The 19,410-nt window shown below is 36.1% G+C and overlaps 1 protein-coding gene across 8 annotated transcripts in view; it reads right to left on the bottom strand.

The window, feature by feature from the left end:
* Positions 1–2,553: 2,553 nt before the first annotated feature.
* Positions 2,554–19,410, bottom strand: part of STXBP5 (syntaxin binding protein 5) — a 106,523-nt gene continuing 89,666 nt past the window's right edge. For all 8 annotated transcript variants that reach the window (XM_077175529.1, XM_077175530.1, XM_077175528.1 and 5 more), the window contains 6 exons: positions 16,633–16,872; positions 14,863–15,226; positions 12,239–12,404; positions 11,364–11,475; positions 8,999–9,219; positions 2,554–8,302 (listed from right to left, as the gene is read on the bottom strand). In XM_077175529.1, coding sequence (XP_077031644.1) covers positions 8,261–8,302; positions 8,999–9,219; positions 11,364–11,475; positions 12,239–12,404; positions 14,863–15,226; positions 16,633–16,872 — 1,145 coding nt within the window. In that variant the 3' untranslated portion in view covers positions 2,554–8,260. The remainder of the gene's footprint in view (positions 8,303–8,998; positions 9,220–11,363; positions 11,476–12,238; positions 12,405–14,862; positions 15,227–16,632; positions 16,873–19,410) is intronic.

Below are 19,410 nucleotides of genomic sequence, written 5' to 3'. Positions count from 1 at the left end.
AAACAGTAGAATAAGGAGCTAATTTCCAGAATGTCTTGAAAAAAATCTGTTAAGTGGTTGGGAACTCTCAATCCCAACCAATAACTGCTCTGGTAAAGACAAAATGGGAGGTAAAGGGCCTCTAAGTTCACAGCTAGAATTGACTTTGAATTTGAGCATATTAAAAAGAAAACATGATTCAATGACCTTGATAGTCCTTTTCTAACCCTTTCATATTAAAAAAGAAAAACACAGCAGTTCTTCCTTCTATAAATTTATATTAAGTTCTGACATACATCTTGAACAACAGATGTTCATACTCAGTCTGAAGACAGCAACTCTAAGGAAGACAAGTCTCATGAGACCTTGGACCACTGTGCTGAGTCCTTGGAGATCCTGGAAGAAAAAGCACCACAGTGGGTAGGTGATGCTAACACTCAGGTAAAAAGTACTTAAGTGGTGCTAAGAGAGTTGCAGGTGCACAGGAGAATTAGGGGATACCAGCTTGAAATTGTTTTCTGTTCACTCTCTTATGGGAGACTGCATTCCACATTATTCTTTCCAGGAGTGTCTTGCACCACAGAAACCAGAATTATATAAAATTTCTCATTATGTCTGCTTAATTAGGCAGAGGAGTTCCTAAATTTGTCAAAACATAAGCACAGTCTGACATTTGATTGCAAACCCCTTGAAACACTCAACTCTCAAACAAGTCCTGTTTGCACTGAGACTGCAGCAAGATATAAAAATGCAGTTACCTGCTCCGAAACACCTCAACCTTTCCATTTTTGTCTAGACTGTGGCTTTGCTAGAGTCCTCCATCAGCCCTTCTGAGCAGTGTTGGAATCAATGAGCTCTAAAGGAGTGTTTGAGGCTAAAGGAGTGTTCCCCAGGTCTCAGCAGGGTGGTACAGCAGGGGTGGGTACAACTTCCTCCTTCTGAGCAGCCTGTGCACAAAGCCTTAGCCCACATTGTCCCCTGTGACTGGCAAATACAGAAAGCTACAGCAAGTTTGTCTGCCACAGCAAGTGAGCAGAGGTCTGCTACTATAATGAGTTGCATGTGCAAGCCCCCAAGCCCTCACTGAAGGAACATTAATTACACATTGTGAAAAATCAGCCAGCAAACTAGATGAGAAACTGGGGCTTGCTGCCATCCTGCTCTTGTGGGTTCACCTCCGTGCAGGATTGTGGGGGAAAACATCCCACTGGGATGCCTCCTGCAAGAGGAAGCAGTGTCTCTTGCTCGGCTGACCCAAGGCCAAGTGAGCAGTGCAGGTGCACAAGGCAGGAGGAGGGAGCAGGCAAGATCAGGGATACCACTGAGCACCCACGGGCCAGTGGGCAACAAGGAGGGGCTGCTTCAGTGACCCTGCCTGGATGAAAATTCCCAATTTAAAAAATCAGGGTAAGAAAAGTGCTGATGGGCATATAATCATATGTCTGTAGGTATTAAATGCATTTAATTTACAGTACATTGACACCAAAACTGTTGAAGCACGTGATGTGCAAAGGAACCACGTTCTTAATATAGGTCTCATCAAATCCTGAGTTTCACTGAATGAAAATGCTTCACTTTGCAACCTCACTCTGGTACTCCCCTCTTGTCAGTCATTGGTCTGTGCAGTCCTACAGTACCCATAGGAAGGAGCTACTTCTACTGTAGCCTTTTTACTTTTATTGGACACTACCAGACCTAGTGAGTAGCTGGAGGCAGTGTGACAGCTCCAAATATCTTGAATCCAATTTAACTGAAGATTAAACAATTTTTTTTCATTCCAATGCATTATCCTTTTTATAACTCCATGCACTGCAGAGCATCTAGTTCATTATGTGTAACCATCAGATATGAAAGAAAAAACAAGTCTGGAACTAGCAGACTTTTCCCACAGATGAAACTGTATTCTCACATACTAAAACAACCAACAGTGAAATATTTTGCTATTTGTCATCAAGAGATCCAAAAATTTCTCCAAGGTACAGCAATTTCACTTCTCAGATTTACTGCCCAAGCCTCTCTTCGGATTCATTATTTCCCCACCATTGAGAGTATGTTTATAAAGCCAGGTTGTTTGTATTTCCCTCTCTCCCCAACAGCAAAAGACAGCAAATTTAATAACACTGCAAGCTAGAAACTGCTCTGTGGCAAACCTGAGCCTCAATCCAAGAGACCAATCAATCTGCTGTACTGTAAACATGGCAAAGAAAAAAATACCAGTTTCATCTCTTCTCCCCTTACACACTGGATTTTTCATTTAATAGACAAAATGCAGGTACAGAAAATAATTTGCTTTACTGAGTCTGTACAATGAACGACCTTAACTTTTCTGGTAACTTAAAAAGATAGCAGGACTCCACATTGTCACCATCAGTATGCACATTTCAGAACGTTTTTAGACATGCTTGGGGACATCACTGCAGGTGAAGCATTTCACACCTCTCGGGGTCCTTCAGGGCTACTCCTCATCAGCCAGGCTGGCTGCTCTGCTTGCTGTAAAGCACAACTCACACCTTCCTGCTGCTCCAGCCAGCAGAAAAACAACTGGTCAGGAAGAAAAGGAGTAAGCTACACTCATTTCAGGAGAGATTTGAATAGTTTATTTTGCCCAATCAAGAGCCCTTCAGCATAATGACACATTCATATACACATATATGAACATTTTTTTCTGAAACATTAATGTATAATACATTTTAAATTTAAAATACCAGCTGCACAGGTATTTTTATTTACAAAAATATTCCATACTTAATTTTTTAACTTCATTATGATGACATAGTTCAGTCCAAGTACATGTAAGTAAAATAACTCTATGCAATCTAACATAGTTGAGTTTGTAACAGTACAGTTTGCAGTTCATATGAAACTATATTTGTAGACAGATGGATTTGCAACCCTACCTAAAAATGCATATTCCAGTAATCATCCTCAGAAGAGCTAGTGGGGCTCAGCAAGACTTAACTGAAGAATAAGTTGCAATGAACATAAGGGAAAAAGAAAACACACATGTACACACTAACATATACAGAAACGAGAACTGCTACACATCAAGCATGCTTACCCAGGAGTGGGCAATGTTAGAAAAATTTACGGATGTATCTTTTCCCCCATGGTGCTGGTACAATGAAACAGCAGCATAACTAGAAAGCAGCATGTTTTCCTAGTTCTAACCACTACAGATAGCAGAGCTCAGGTCTAAAATAACACAGTACTGCTTATTTACAATTCTGTTTTAAAAGGGAATATTTAAAACATGTTCCCACCCCTCTCCCTTTCCATCACCTATGACTGAATGGTAGTGGTAATCCACATACAACTTCTTACATGTTTTCAACTGAAACAGTTTAACTTCTAGTTATTTGCCTGGTAATATGGAACTTAGGTACTAACAGAAAAACACAAGCGTCAAAGTAACCTACAGCTGTAGGTTAGCTTAAATGTTTCTAGGTGCACATGGAACTACTAAAAGAAATACTGATTGACATCTTCCATTTGATTGTTTGGTGTTTCTGCCTCATTTCTCTTCTCCCTTTTTTTCCACTTTTAAAAAATTAATGCCTACATCTTTAAGTCTAAACTTTATAAGGTGGAAAAGAACCCAGAAACAGTACACTCATTGGATTTGAAACAGTAATAAGGTAGATATTTAGCACATCTTTATAATGGGCTTAAGAAGAAGAAATCGGCCCAGGTCAGCTTTTCAATGAAAACGGAAGTAAAATTTGTTTAACTGATTCACCCACGTGACACCCTTTTTTCCCCTGATTCTGTTCACTTCCACCCCTCAAGCATCATTAATTTCTGTCTACAGAGTATTTGAAGATTTTGTGGTAGTAGCAAAGTTATCAACATCCACCCAAAAAGACTCAAATCAATTACCCAGGAAACTGGCTGGCACAAGGGAAGATTGAAGTGACAAGCTGTCCTACCTGGAAAGGGAGGCAAGGCACTGCAGTTCCTCCCTCCCACACCAGACTGTCTGCAGTCAGTGCCTGCCTAGACATGGTAAACTACAAGCAGAAAATAGTGGGCACTTCAGCCACAGACTCTTTAATTTTTCCAACACGTTTCAGACACAAAAAAACCCCAACAAAACAAACCCACATAAAAACCAACCCTGATTTACATGTAAAGAGCTGATGTATAATCAAAATACGCAGATTACTCAAAGAAAATGTTTATTCGACAAACCTCACTTCAGTTTTGGAGAATTTTAAAAGTCCAAGAAATAGAGCTGAAAAAAGTCTCTCATGTGTACCAGAAAAAAACCCAAACCATAGAAAACCAGTCAGCCATGGACTGCAGCTATTGAGAAAACTTGAATATTAGGCTAGTTCCCTATCTTCTTGCTCCATACTTGGAGAATTATTCAAGGATGTTCATAATGGGAGGTAAAAATAACTGATTATTTTCTGCAAAGCAAAATGGGCTATTTGTTTTAATTGCTTAGTAATTGTATCATCTCGATATGAGATATGAATGTATTCATAAGCTTAAAACAACTTCTATGGATAATATACATACTTTAAGTACTTTGACTTAAAACTTGAACGTAAGTCTTTTTAAAATTAAAGGTAGAAGTGTACATATAAAAATTATTTAAAACTAAAAGTATATTCTTAAGCAGTATGTATAAATATAACAGATTTCCTTTGTATTATCTAGTAACAAATGCGAAAGTGTTGCAGTAATTTATAAACTGAATGCTGACACAGAATACGTGCCTTTCATTAGATTCTATATCGTATATACATCTTTTGCTAAGAAAACACACATTCTAAATAAATCACATAATTAGCAAAGGTGCCTGAAAGTAATCTGTTCTAAAGTCTTTATTGAACATGTGTGTTTATATACAAATAATGAACCTGAACTGCACAAATGCAGAAACAAAATTAAGGAATAAAATACCATGATTGAATTAAAGTGCAGGAAAAATTCAAGTTTAAAAGTTCAGGTAAGATCAGTGCCATTAATTAAGCAAAAATGAAAAATAAAAGAAACAAAAACAACCAAACAAAAATTCCCACCCCTCAAAAAAACCCAAACAAACCAAAACACCACCAAAACAAACAAAATTAAAAAAACCAAAAACAAAACATCAAAAGGAAAATAAAAGGAAAACTAAAAGGAAAAAAAAAGCAAATGAACTTGCTTCCAAAAATCCTCCTTTGGATGTAGCTTTCCAATCACCTGCCATGCAAGTACCACCTCAGGCACAAAAACTTTGCATAAAGACAGACAACACAGCTATATATTACTCTACTTTATAACTGACTGTTTGCTGAAGAACAAATCACTGGAGATGCCTGTGGTGTAACATTATCAGACTGATTTGGAATACACACATATTTACACATACCAGGATTCAAAAGTTACGATTTGGCAGGACTAAGGTGAAGAAAAGCTTCTTCAGTTTACAGTTTTTAATGAGACACTCTACATATAAACAGATAGGTAGCAGCAGGTAGTTCCTTACTTTCATTTAAAAAAAAGCATTGTAGCTCAATTGTATTTTTTAGTTTTCCAGATACTCTAAAAAATGTCACACAACTAAAATGCTAGTGAAAAAACCAGGGGTGCTTCCCTGCAAGGATTTCAATACACTTTGCTGTACAAAAGGTGCACCACCAATAGCACAATAAGATGCAATGATGGGTGTGTGATCGCCTTCCTTCCACTGGGAAGGAAAAAGTAACATTTTAGACTAAAATTGTACATAGCCCCTTTTATTGACCAAGAACCATTTGTGTATTTATCTCAAGAGCAACCATGTCATTATTCTTCCTATCTAGAAGCATGCCCTGAACACAAGCACCAGAAGAGATTCAACTACAAGAGATTCTGTAACACCAAATAAGCCGCTACTCCTCTGGTACTGCCAGATGGTCTCTCATTGCCTCTGATTATTTTGCTTGCTGGTGGTTGTCAAATACATCTTGATGAGAAAGTTAAGTAGGCTTTCCTTTCAAGGCAAGGTCATCTTCCATTGATTGATACCATAATTTGTTGAAGAATACTTTTGCAATCCTCTCCCCCAGAGCCTGACCAGATTAATTCCCCAGGATTCTGTTGCCCTGAAATGTACTTTATTTTCAGCAGGTCAAATAATAATGATTCAACTCAATTTATAAATGTGAGACAAGGAAGGGGACAAGTGTCAGCTAGGGTGGGTTTTTTTGGATGTGGTATGGATAGTGGTTTATCTCATTTTCTTCTACCTGGATGTCTCACAAAATGGTGTTAAATAGGCATTAATTAGACACTAAAAAATAAATTAACATGCAGAGGCAAATATTGCATGGCAAACTGAGTTAAGTAACTCAAGCAAACATTGCCTCAGTAGCTATGGAACAGACCTATCAAGAAATCATAATACTGATTGTTTGAATTGTTACATTCTTATTTTTTAAGTCCTTTGAGCAGTGGGCATAGTACAGCATGCCCTTTCACTGGCAACACAATTCAACTGTCTTTTTAAAATGTTGCTCTACCTAAAGTGAAAAAATTTATCAGTTTGTGCTTCAAAGCCCGAACATATTTTCCTCTCATTTGAAAAGTGATTTAAGGAACCATAAGTAACTTCAATATTTTGCATCCTTGAAGTGTTTTGTAAGGTTGCCTTATCTGTGTACCTGCAACATCACTTCACAATACAAATATAACCAAAGTTTTGCTTTGGGAACATTGGGGAAGTTTGTGAAAAAAGTACACAAAATGCAATGCTTGGAGAAGCAAACCTAAGTGATTAATTTCAGACAATGTAGACCTATTAGTTTCTAAGTACTCCCTTTTATAAAACAAAACGAGTCAATGACTATTCCTGATTTGAGGAAAAAGGTCTTAAGGAATTTTTGAAATGCAAGCATTTATTTTAAGGAATACTCTCTTTTAAAAAGAGCCCTGGTTATTCACACTGATATAGCTTTAGCGCAGTAGCCATTAACAAGTTAGCTCAGCTGTATTATTTACCTCACCCAAACGGAACATTATTTCAGCAATTCCTAAAGTTTTTATGCACACTTTACCACTGCTTACAATGAAAATACTGCTTTAGAGATTAAATCCAAACTTTAGGACAAGTGCCTTTAGTGCTGCATGGGGCTGAGACAGGTACTTGTAAAGTAGCACTACTAGCAGAACTTAGAGATTGGCTAAACAACATACTGACAATTATCAAGTATTAGATGCTTGCTTGCCATTATTCATGCATCAGCACCTCCATGGTGTGTAAAAGTTTGAAAACCTGAGTCCAAGGTTATCTGATTTCATAGTAAAGGACTAAAGGGGCATCTAGAACTCAAGTCTTGAACAAAACTATCTCAGCTATTTCAATTAATGGCTGTAAAGATACATTCTGTTAAACATTCATAAAAACTCACAGCATGAATGGAACCCACAGCCAATTCTAAATGTTACACAACCTGAACCAATAACTATTTTTGGCAAAAATAATATTTAACTGAACAGAAGTTGAAGAATTCTTACCACAAGGAAGATGTTACCACATTTCACATTGCACGGCCATAACACAAACGAAAACTCCCAGCATGACACATTCCAGTCATATTATTCACTTGACTTTTTAATGCAAAAATTACGTATTCTTTTGTTTTGCACGTCACAGAATATGATGTGAATACAAGAATACTAGATCAGGGGTCCAAGAAAAGACTATGCACAGGTCAACTATGTATACAATTTTCAATAAGAAATCTTCCAAGCTTCCAGCTTTTTAAATGAAAGAAGTGACAGGAAACTTCAACTCTTCTTCAGCAATAATGGTAAATATAGCGAGTCCTAGAGAGGGTAATTGTAAGTCAGCTACTGTCCAGCAAGACAAACAGCTCGATTCCAGCTCTTGGACCCCTGATTTATTGCCTCTCCTTAAAGGAGGGTATAACACTGGCAGCAATTACAATAGCACAAAAACTTTTGGCATATGAAATATTAACACAGGATTGACCCTGCATTGCCCCTGCCCATCTCACCACGATTTCCCTTTACTCTCTTTCTCACATGTTCCAGCTACCTTCTCTGTTCCAACTTTATGCTAACCAACAGCTAAGAAACACTCAAGTTTCCTTTTTTGTGTGTGTTTCTTAGATATAAAGCTCCTCAGTTAAAGCCAGGACTGAGGTAAAACAGTGTGTCATTTGTGCTAGGAAACAACAGTATCCGATGGTGAATACTCCTTTAAATTTTAGTGGTCCTGCCAAAATTAATGAAAAAACAAGATTTTTTCATCAGGACAAAATTAAACAGATGTGATTGATGAGAGTCATCAGAACTGGTACCACTTCTTGTCTTTGTACTTCAACATCATCTAAAAAAAACCAAAAAAAAATTCTAATTACTTTTTCTGTAATGTATCAAAATGTACAATGACACAAACAAATAATATGCTTTACAAAGCAGCATGAGAAATAAGGATTTTAGCAAGGATTCTTGAAGTTGCAAACACATCGCTGAACACTGAGTGTTTAGCATGATGAATTTTCTAATGGTAGCATTATTGCTGGTGAGCCAGCCACAGAAAAACACATTTTTGAGAGAATGGGGAGGAGTTTAGGGTGTGGAAAGAAGTTGGCATGAAAATGAATGAGAACAGCCATTCTCTGGAAGTCACTGAGATAAAAAACGAAGTGGCACTCAGAGGGTTTGCATACAAGAGGATCTTTCTTAAGGACAGCAGGAATCTGACATAAAACATTACTCTTCTTATTAATTCAGTGACAATAAGTAATTTTTTTCAGTAATGGGGATTGAGTTGTACATTTAGAAGCTTCCATGCTTCTCCAGCAGACTGAATGCTCTAGAGCAATGTGCCAGGAGACAAGGCTGTTTCCAGTGAGTACTTAATTGTTAGGAGTGACAAGTGATGGATGAAAAGGAAGTATCCTTTATGAATGATACTGCATGCCCTTCAGATACCTCTAACATGCCTTTGGCAGAACTCAGTCACCTTGCAGAATTGGCATTTATTTGACAATCGGTTTAATGTTCAGTTTAACATACTCACCTCATGAGCATGTTTAGAGAAAGAATCAGCACTGTAAAGCATAGCTGCAGTTTTCTCTTCCAGTTCTCCCAGTTTCTGTCCTCTTTCATCCAGTGCCAGCCGGGCTCGTGCCAGTTCACCAACTACACCAGATGCTGCTCCTTTGACACCTTCGATACCCCCAGGTCCTGGAATATGCTGGGCAAGACTCCTTGATGCCTTCCCAGATGCTGATTCTCCAACTGGAGGCATTTGCAAAAGCAGCAAATACAGAATAGTAAGTTTTTCTATCATTGCAACATAAATATCACTGAAACTAGTTTATCTAGTGGTGTAATTTCTTTGCATGGAGACCAAACAGCTTATTTTAGGTATGACTGAGCAACACTCACTACTCTATGTTAGTACATGTTTCTACATTAGAACTGAAGCATTCAAACATATTTTCAAGTTTCCAGGTAGGTTATAAAACTGTAAGCTCTTCACAGCACAAGGGTGAAACTAAAATTCTGATGTTCATCAATAGAATTGTTAAAAAACCCACTTCACCAGCACAATATAGCTTATTTAATGAGGAATATGTTTTGAGTTCAACAGACAAAGCAGGGTATTGAAATATTGATAAGTTGTGGTTAGTTCTGGAAGAGCTTTGCTGGTATGTAAGCCAGCCAGTGTGATTCCACCAGCAGAAGTTTTTTTTGATGGAAGCAAGCAGACACCTGAAGATTAGGTGTCAATGCTACCATTATTGTAAAAACCTTGCAAAAAAAAAAAAAATAAGGAAAAGGAATGTAAAACCACAGTATGGCCGTAAGAACAAATCAGCACAAAAGGTCAGCTGAACAGCTCCAGACTAGCACTGACTACATTGACTTTGCTCTTAATGGCACATCAGTCACCCAGTTCAATCTATACACTTGATGTGCCAATCTCAAGCAGAACTGTACAGACCACAGAAATATGAGTATTTGTTTTAAACAGTGAAATATTGTTTGAATATTTTCTTTTTTTTTACCTCTAGGAAAAATAGTACTAACTGGTTAAATACATTTTGATGCAGTATTTCAAGACTCTCTGATTTGATTTTATGCTTCTATTAAGAATAATTTACACTTAAATTACTACCATAAACATCTTTCTGGGAATTTCCAAAATAAGAGAAATAATTTCACTTATTACAGATTCTGCTGTGACCCTTATGGTAAATATGGCTACTTTAAAGATATTTTCAAATGTCTTTTGAATTGTCATTGAAGTCTCTGTCAGGCTTTTCTTCATTCATTAGGATTTTTTTTCTTCCATTCAATACTATTTTCTTTCTAAAGATCCAAGCCAAAACTTAATCGTGGAAATTTGACATGATATAAAGAGATTACTTCTAAAGTTACATGGTATTTTTCCTCTGTTTTATTTATATTAAGTTATAATTTGTGCACATAAATTTCTCTAATGGAATACTTCACCAACCTTCCACAGTATTACATATACATATATGTATATAAAAACACCCAAAAAGAAACCGTTGACACAAAAAGTGACCTCTAAATAGCTGATAGCTGCTCAAAATGTACAGGCACAAGAGATGAAGTCTAATTTTTATTCTGTAGAGATCAAAAGAACCACCATAAAAGAAAGGATTGGCAGGGCACCTTGTCCATTTTGACAGATACATTTCACATTAATCAGAAAAAATTTCTTAAAAAGAAGCTTGCATAATATGGCGTTGCATCTAGCAAATATCTAAATAAATAAATGGAAGCTATTTTCCTTAAATATATTAAAGTGCTTAATGCCACCACAGTAAAGAAAAAATGTAATCAAAAAAACAATGAGAAAATTATAAAGCAATGAAAATTTTGCCAAATCTGAATTTTACTGTCCTATAAACAGAGGACTGAATTGAAATATCATACAGTTCTGCCCTTGCTGTCATTTCTAAGGCATCTCTGCATAAGCAAAACAAGGAAAATCTGGCAAATAACTGAAGTAGAGTGAAATTTTAATTTTCTCACTGTCCAGAATAGAATTCTCCAAAAGCGGCATAGACAGAATTATGGTCAGTACTACATGCTTCATACAGATGAATAAAAATAAGGTTATAAAACAAGAAATGGTTATAAAACAAAACCAAAATGTTATAAAAAACCCTCATCTACTGCTGAATAAATGAGCTAAAAGAACCTGTGAAAAAAAACCATCCAAGCTTTTCTGATCTTGTTGGTAGGTTGTACAACACAAAATCTATGAAAAAAAATATTTGTCACTCCCTATTTTAATCTCCTCTTCACAAAGGTAATGTTCTATGAACACAGGTAATACATTCACCAAGGATCACTAGGCTCCTTGGGAAGAAATACCAGAAAAATAACAATTAACAATAACTTACAGAGTTCTTCTCTGTCAAGTGACTGTGCCCCACCTCCGAACAGGCCTTTGAAGAACCCCCTGTTTGGTGCTTCTGGTGTTTCTACAAGAGTGAAGAGTTCACCCAACATTTCCTTTGCAATGAAAAAGAGACAGAACAAGGCATAAATTATTAAAAATAATGGAATATTCTTTCACTTTCAGGATTTGTTTAATGGATTTGACTTTCAAAAGAAATATGCTTTAATGAGCATCTGTCTTTGCAAGATGATGTAGGAAATAGAAAAATAAAAACATATTAAGAAATTTGTCCAAACTATCTGCTTCTGATGGTTACAAGCTTAGAGCTCATGGAATTCAGAAGCAAAGAAATGCATTCAAGTAAAGCTTATTTGCCCCTCTACAACTTGGGCAAGACTCCTGACTTTGTTCTATTGAAAGTGCATCTAAAAATACTTATATCCACATAGCCGTATGAAAGTAGAGCTTGCAACTCTGCTGTTTCATTATTCTATACAACTACCAACCCGAAGCATGACTGAGAATTTTTCAAGCTGTTAATACCCCTGAAACATAATAGCTTCCTTCAAATATCCTGAGTTGGCATTCCCCACTTGTGTCAGCCCACACCTCCCCCAGTGTCAACTGATCAAGGGAATTTTAACTGCATATTAAAGGAGGAAATTTCCTGTTGATCCAAATGAAATTAAGCAAGAAACTGATTCAGCTACAATAGGGTGGATGAAACAAAAACTTAAGGTAAAAGTGATTAATTCAGAATCAGACTCTACAGTGAAGGAAAACAAAAGGGAAAAACAAAAATCAAAGCACAAAAACCTAAATGCTCAGCTCAGAATGTATCTAAGAAAAAAGTGATTTTTAAAGAGAGTTCATTACCTGAAGATTTTCACATGTTTCTTGGCTGTAGGTGAGCCTCTGTATTTCAGTTGGTGAGACAAGATAGAGTGCTTGTCCATTATCAGTGAAGCAGAACGTTCTGGCTATCCGCATATTGGTGAGTGGCAGGTAATACACATCCAACAATGGCCTTAAACTTGGCAAACTTAAAGAGAAGAATTAAACCCCATTAAGTATAGGAGAAATGTATCTTATTGATCAAATGCCTGATTTTTAAACTGCAATACATAATTTTTTATCTTCACCATCTGCATGATACCACATAAACAGGTATCATTTAATGACGTCACAGAATCTCAAAACATCAGATTTTTCAAGGCAGCACCTCAAAAGTGAAATTTAAACATCTGCATCCCAGATGCATTTAAAAGCATTTTTTAAAATTATAGTCTGAGCATGTAAATGACAAATTCAGTATTTAATGAATTATATATTACTTAATAATTACCAAGGTATTTTGATAAGTATGTACGAAGAGTTTACAATTAAACCTCCTGTCTCTTCTCCCAGGTTAATAATTTCTCCCTGACTAAAAATACAAGAGTGAATTTTCTCCTCAAGAAAATTTAGAAATATAATGAGTGTGCTGTCAAAGGAAAGCAAGATATAGTAGCTTCAAGCAATCTTATGAATTAAGTCCCCCTTTTTTCTCTGACTAGATGTTGAAGAGAAAGTCCTCTTAGAGCAAAGTTTGCTTTCTTTATATTTTCTGATTCTATACATGTAACTGCAGAACTTACTGTATCAATCTACTGAAGAAGAGACAGCACACTTGGGCTACAGCAATATTCCCCTACCAAAAATTCCTCTCCCTCAAAGTGATAATAAATGCAAGGGACAAAACACCTAATTTCTTGTCAAGTAGAAGCCAAAATAAACCACTGTCTCAAACATCCCCTACAAAGTTCTTCTAAAGAAAAATTACAAAAATTGTTAGCTGCCAATGTCCCAATAATACAATAAACAGCTTCTGCTGCAGACACCATCCACATAAGGTTATTAATTCTAGACACTAAAAAAGCAGCCAGTGGGGAAAACTGAAGTTAAAACCAAAAAAAGATGTAGTAACCACAGCAGTATCAGGATGCCTTGTTTTGCTTTTTTCTTTTTCTTTTTTTTTGGTGTGATGCTGAGATTGCCTTTGGAAGCAAGTCTCAAAAGTGAGAAATAAAAAGCAATATTGTCTTGTAAGCATATCACCCAGTTATGACACCTCTGCCATGCATGTCTAAAATAAGAATATTCCTGAGAGTCAGTAACAGGGAAGTGTTTTGCTTCAGATCAATGGGAGCATAAAATGTTTGTACAGCTTCAATACACAAAAACATCAGATCAGATAGGACAAGCATGATATCCATGAGAGCACTTTCATAATTTCTGTTACAGATTTGTTTGTTACTAAGTCCGATCTGAATTTATATCAGTAGTTAAGTATTGGGCATCTTGGGTATGATACAGTGCTCTGACAACTTTACATGAACTGCACATAAGGTCCATCTCCAGCAGCAATTCATGCTTACGAAATGGAGCTCAGCATTGGAATCCAACTTCCCCACACAAGGAAACAATTCAGCATTTATAATTTACCACTTATGTAGAGTTCATTAGAGAACAATGTGAATCCTGAAGAAGACAGGATTTGTTTCACTATATGGTATCTGAACATAAGTTTAGTTTTAGTTAGGAAAAACAATACTGGTTTGCCCTGCAAAGTGAGCAGCATTTTTTAGAGATGTTTAGAATACATAAAACATGGGATATACACCAATGGAGTTACAGACTTACATACTACAATTAAAAAACAAGTTTTGATTGTATCAGCTTTAGTTTTATTCCTAACAACTTCCTAAAAAGTATTTTTTTACAGAGTTTTCCAAGCTGAAAACTTCTTTTGGCAACCTTAAAATATTCTTTTAGGAACTTTACTGGCATATAGGGCCATGTTCTACATTCATCTTATCATCAGGCCACAACTAAACTGCAGGTGCAAGGGTTTAACTATATACACACTGCTGGTTCAGAATAAAATAGCACTTAGAAACATTTAAGATAAAGGACATGAAAATTACACAGGTGACCTGTAAGTATATTTAAACACTACTACTACTACTACTACAACACATGTGTAAAGTCCTTACTTTAGATGACTTATTACTATACAACTGGCAGTTAATCTTGCCTTTGTGACCTTGGTTTAAGCTTTTAAGGCAAAAGCAAGCTACACAAGAAAATATTGAGGCATTGTGTGATACAAACAGCAGCACAAATATAGGCAGAGTTCTGGTCAGGTGCAAGCTAAAGGTCTGACTGAAGACTTTTTTGTCCATCAGGAAGTAAATTCAACTTCTAGACAAACTTAAAGTCATGGACCTATATCACCTGTTTGGAACTATGTGTTGAATCAGTGTAGCTTGAGCTAAAGTGTTAAAGCCATAACTAACAGGAATGTGCAATCAAAATTATTCAGGCTCAAGTATTAGAGAATCATCAACACTGAGTGAATGTAATTTTTTTAAAATTCACCATCCTGTGGAAAAGGGACCTTTCTGTGTAGCAGAGGACTATTTCTTTTTGTATTTAAGTTACTATCAAACAGGTCTTACCTAAAAGTCATAATATGTCCATTGGCACAAAAACATGCAAGGCAGATACTGTTACTCAACGACACTATGTCTCCACGAAGAACAAAAGAAGTCTCTGTTATATTTTGCTTATAAATACAGTTCTGGGATGGCAGTGAGATAACTTTTGCTTGCTTTTCTGAACATATCACTGCATATTGGTTTTCACTGATTTCCTGAGAGGAAGAAGGGGACACTGAGACAGGTCGTCGCTTTTTTGCTTTTTCTTTTTCATCTTTATCTTCATGGTGTTCTCTCCAGGTTTCATGTGCTGGTGGGACCAAAGATCCTGTGGTGTCCAAAAAAGCCATTCTCAAGATTGCCCCTTTTAGCCTCAGGATGGTTCCTAGGAAAGAGTAGTTGAGCACATTTCTAAAACAGTTCTCCTAAATTGCTTTCCAAGCTACAAAATATTCCTTTAAGAAGCTAGGAGAATGAAAAGAAAAGAAGAACTTCAGTTTGCCTCCCTAGCAAAACAGATGTACACAAACCTTGGGCATTTATCTAAAAACTAATGAAGCACAAATGTAATCAGGAAAATGTTAAACCAGTTTTCAAGGGTAAAGTGGGTGCATACTCTTTCATTAACTTCAAGGGAAATGTATTTGTATTTAAGTTCAGTGTCACAAATGCAACTCATTTAATTCTCTCCTGATGAGTACACAGTATATTTAATATCAACAATAAATGTTATTAGTCTAAGCTAAGCACCATCTTTTCCTTCAATTGGTTCAGAGACAAGCATGTACAGTTTTTTTATTTCTCCCCTGCAGTTCACATTTGAATCCACTTCTCTAGCTTGAAATGAAAAAGTTTTCCCTCCTTATAGTTCAAATCACTGTCTCTGTAGGCCAGACCTTTAGCAAATCAATTTTATTTTACCTTAATTCATTTACATGTAAGTAACAACATGAACATCTGCTAAGTCCAAAATATAAAGCAATATCTTTTAAGGATTATGCTGCAGATCCAAAGGGGAAACACACTGCCTAGCCTGCAGCATTGCTTTTATGACCAAATGTTACCAAATCTGACCACTGCTGCCAATCCCTCACTCGATGGGCACAAATCCCATATATGGTCTAGATGTCCACTCCTCATCATTCCTAAAATCAAATGGCATTGCAATTTGTATGTTTGATACTATCTGTGTAGCAAAATGGACTAGAGCAGCATGTTCTGCATGAGACAGTGGTAGCAGGAAAGCTAAATCTATGACTAACAGTCTATCCAATAAACCATGAAACATAATTACAACAAAATTAGTGGCTGTGCATCAGAAAAACAAGATCCAAGACCTTTCACAGCAATCCAAAGGAATATAATTATTGCTAATATTTCAAGCTAGTTGTTCAATTTACAGCCTTTGTTTGCACTCCCTTTTTTTGCTGCAGGAAAACTGATTGACTCTTACCTCATGACTAAAAAACAATGATAAACTGAGCATTTGATACTATTCATCTCTTCTGCTATCTCTGTTTAACAACTACAAATGGTTTCTCAGCAAGTAAACACTAAAGTTGTATTTTTTTTTTATTTTATGAAATTGTACTTACCATTTTTCCAATTTGAGAAACTCTGGTAACAAAGTAACCAGTCTAGCTTGTTAAACTTACCAGCTAAATCAATGCAATATATATTTTAAATTAATCAATCATTGAAAAGCAAACCCCAAACAGTTTCTTAAAAAATAGGAAGAACGACAACAATACTTTATCAAAGCGTCCTTTAGCCTGTCTGCTTTGTACATACCACTGGGAGAAACAATTACTGGCTGAAGAAGTCTTTGCTCTCCTCCTGGGGGTAAGTTCAGTACAATGACAAGCACTGTACCCAGCGTGGTCCCAACCCACAGGCATGGGGAAGGTGATGTATCAGCCTTTCTTGTGAAAGTCTCACAAAAATGAAGAGCTGAAATTGCCTCACGTGACTCTTTATCAATGCTAGTTACACTAGAACTCCGGGATCGACTGAAAGAGTTGTCTTTGACATCTGAAAATAAACCGGTATTAATTAAAAAGAATGGCAAATTGGAGGGATTAAGAGAATTTAAAATTTAATTTTTTTTTTGTTCTTTAGCATCAACTGTATACTAACTATAATGATATTGATTTTTGTACCCCTATCCTTCATAAGTCATATCTCCTCATACCCCAATTTCCAGCTGTTTCTTGAGCAAAGGGCCCAATATTTGTTGCAGAGGTTGCCATTAGGAAATTATAATGAAAAATTTGAAGGCATATTTTTGTCTTCTAGAGCCAGAGAATAATAGTTATCAAGTGGTACTCCTTTAAAAAGCTGAATGACAAACCTCTCTGCCAATTAGTTCATTGAGCAGATGAAAAAATACTGTTTTTTTCAACACAGTTAACTAATCTTAAGAAGATACAACTATTTTACTTTAGGAAATGCAGTGACATCTGCACAGCATGATAGCATGGGTCCTGTAATGACCCACAATATTGTTCCACTTTAGGAAACTGTGTGCAGGAGATCTAACAAGCTACTTACACACCCCCAAACTTTAGTGAGGGGAAAACAAATACTACCAAATGCCACCTGGTACTGTTCTGCAAAGCTGGATATTTCCACTGGGAATGCTGTAGCATAGTGCCAGTAATAGCACTAAAGCCCTTCTGGATGTCTTGCTCACCGTTTAGCAACAAGTGAATTCTAATGTTAACAAAAGTAAATTGCTGCTCCACTCTTGCTGTATGCTATCTGTAGGTGTGGCAATACCTGATACATCAGCAGACACTGAATTTATCTATGCATTCACATATTAATGCTGTACTTTCTTATTTCATAATTGCAAAGTTTTAACACAAGACAGCCCTCACCAGCAAAAGTTGGATGCAATTTATATTATGCTTTTAAAAAAGTAACTCAAAAAATCTTTTGAGTAGGGTATAGATGCAATTGACATTTTAAAGCAGGATTAAGAGCTAAAGAACAACATTCAACCATGTACTATTTGGAACTACTACTATGTTAGTTTCATTAAATTATTGAAAAATTTTCTACAAAGAATATCTAACATGCATTTGGAAAACATACATACTAGATTTCAACTGACTAAATACACACATCCACTTAGCACAGTGAATCTTCTGAGGAATTTCCTCATTCCAACAAGGATAGAAAAAAACCATTGTCCTGTTGAATTTTAGCTGTCAAATATAAAACATGGATTATAGGAACTAACTCAATCAGATATTGACATACTAAGTTTTCACATTAAACCAGTGTAAAACAATGAAAACAATAATTTGTTTTTATAAGTCTTCTAATGACCACCACCTCTTATGATGCGTGTTTTTTTCAGGCTTGAGTATTTACTAATTTAATGGGTTTTTTCAATTTTAATATGGATTAATCAGTCTGAATATAATCAATCATACAGTAACTGCAATAAGCATAGATTTATATGTGCATTTGTGTGCTCTAGCTATTTGATTTGAAGAACATGTGTACAAATTCCAGAAGCATTGGAATGGACAGGAGAAAACCAAGGAAAATTAACTTGTCAGACACATGGGCATTTTTGAGAGTGGATAATCCATTCGGAAGAGAGAACAGAGGGTTAAAAGTTTAACTGCTTTAAGTCATCCTACTTATCCTGAAGTCAAGGAAGAAGTTTGGAAATGGATTAGATTTAGATGAAGAGGAAAGAACAGCAGTGTGATGAATAACTACACACCACCAGAAGGATGGAAAGATGAGGTTCTTTTGAGGAAGCAAAGCAAGGAATAGCACCTATGGCAGTAGCATCTTAATCACTGGATTAGAACATTGAAAAGCAATGGTACAATGCAGACAAGGGTATGATCAAGATAAGTTCTGTTTTAGAAAGCGGAGAATAAATACAGAAACACATAGTTTAGATTTTATTTGTTCAGACAGGAAGAGGAGCTGGTTAAAGATCCAAAGACAGAAAATTAATTTGAAAGAACAAGATCATGAAAGAGTAGGTTTCAAGAAGCCATGGAAAGAAACGAGAGACAATGATAAGGATAATGAATTTAGGAGAAAGGCATTTCAGTTGTCTCCTACAGCCCATAGATATGGACACATAAGTGACAAAAATATAAGCAAGCCAACACTGAAGAACACTATGCAAAAAACTATATCACTACAAGAAAAGATAGAAGCAAAATTAAATGTAACTGCTTAAGAAAGTGATTTACAGACCTGAAAACCTAGAATAATTTTACACAGAACAAAATGAGGTTTCTAAGCACAGATATTCACATACATGCAAAGTCAAAACCAGCCAAAGGCTATTGCAATTCAGAAGGTACAAACCATTTAATGGGTTTATCAGAAATGATGTGACAAAAAGCTCTTCCATTATTTCAGTAGAAGGAACAGCAAATATTAAGTGATGTAGAAAACACTGTAACTCTTTCAAGATTGGAAAGTGCTGAAAAAAATTCAGCATTCACTTTTCACCAGTCTTCATTAGGAAAAAGTAACACTTCCAAGTAATTATTGCCATCAAAGAAATGTGAGTAAAACAACAGAATTACA

This window comes from Agelaius phoeniceus, chromosome 3 (assembly GCF_051311805.1).
Source record: "Agelaius phoeniceus isolate bAgePho1 chromosome 3, bAgePho1.hap1, whole genome shotgun sequence".
Lineage (NCBI taxonomy): Eukaryota > Metazoa > Chordata > Aves > Passeriformes > Icteridae > Agelaius > Agelaius phoeniceus.
The sequence above is the reverse complement of the archived record's forward strand: the minus strand, read 5'-3'. Positions and strand labels throughout refer to the sequence as shown.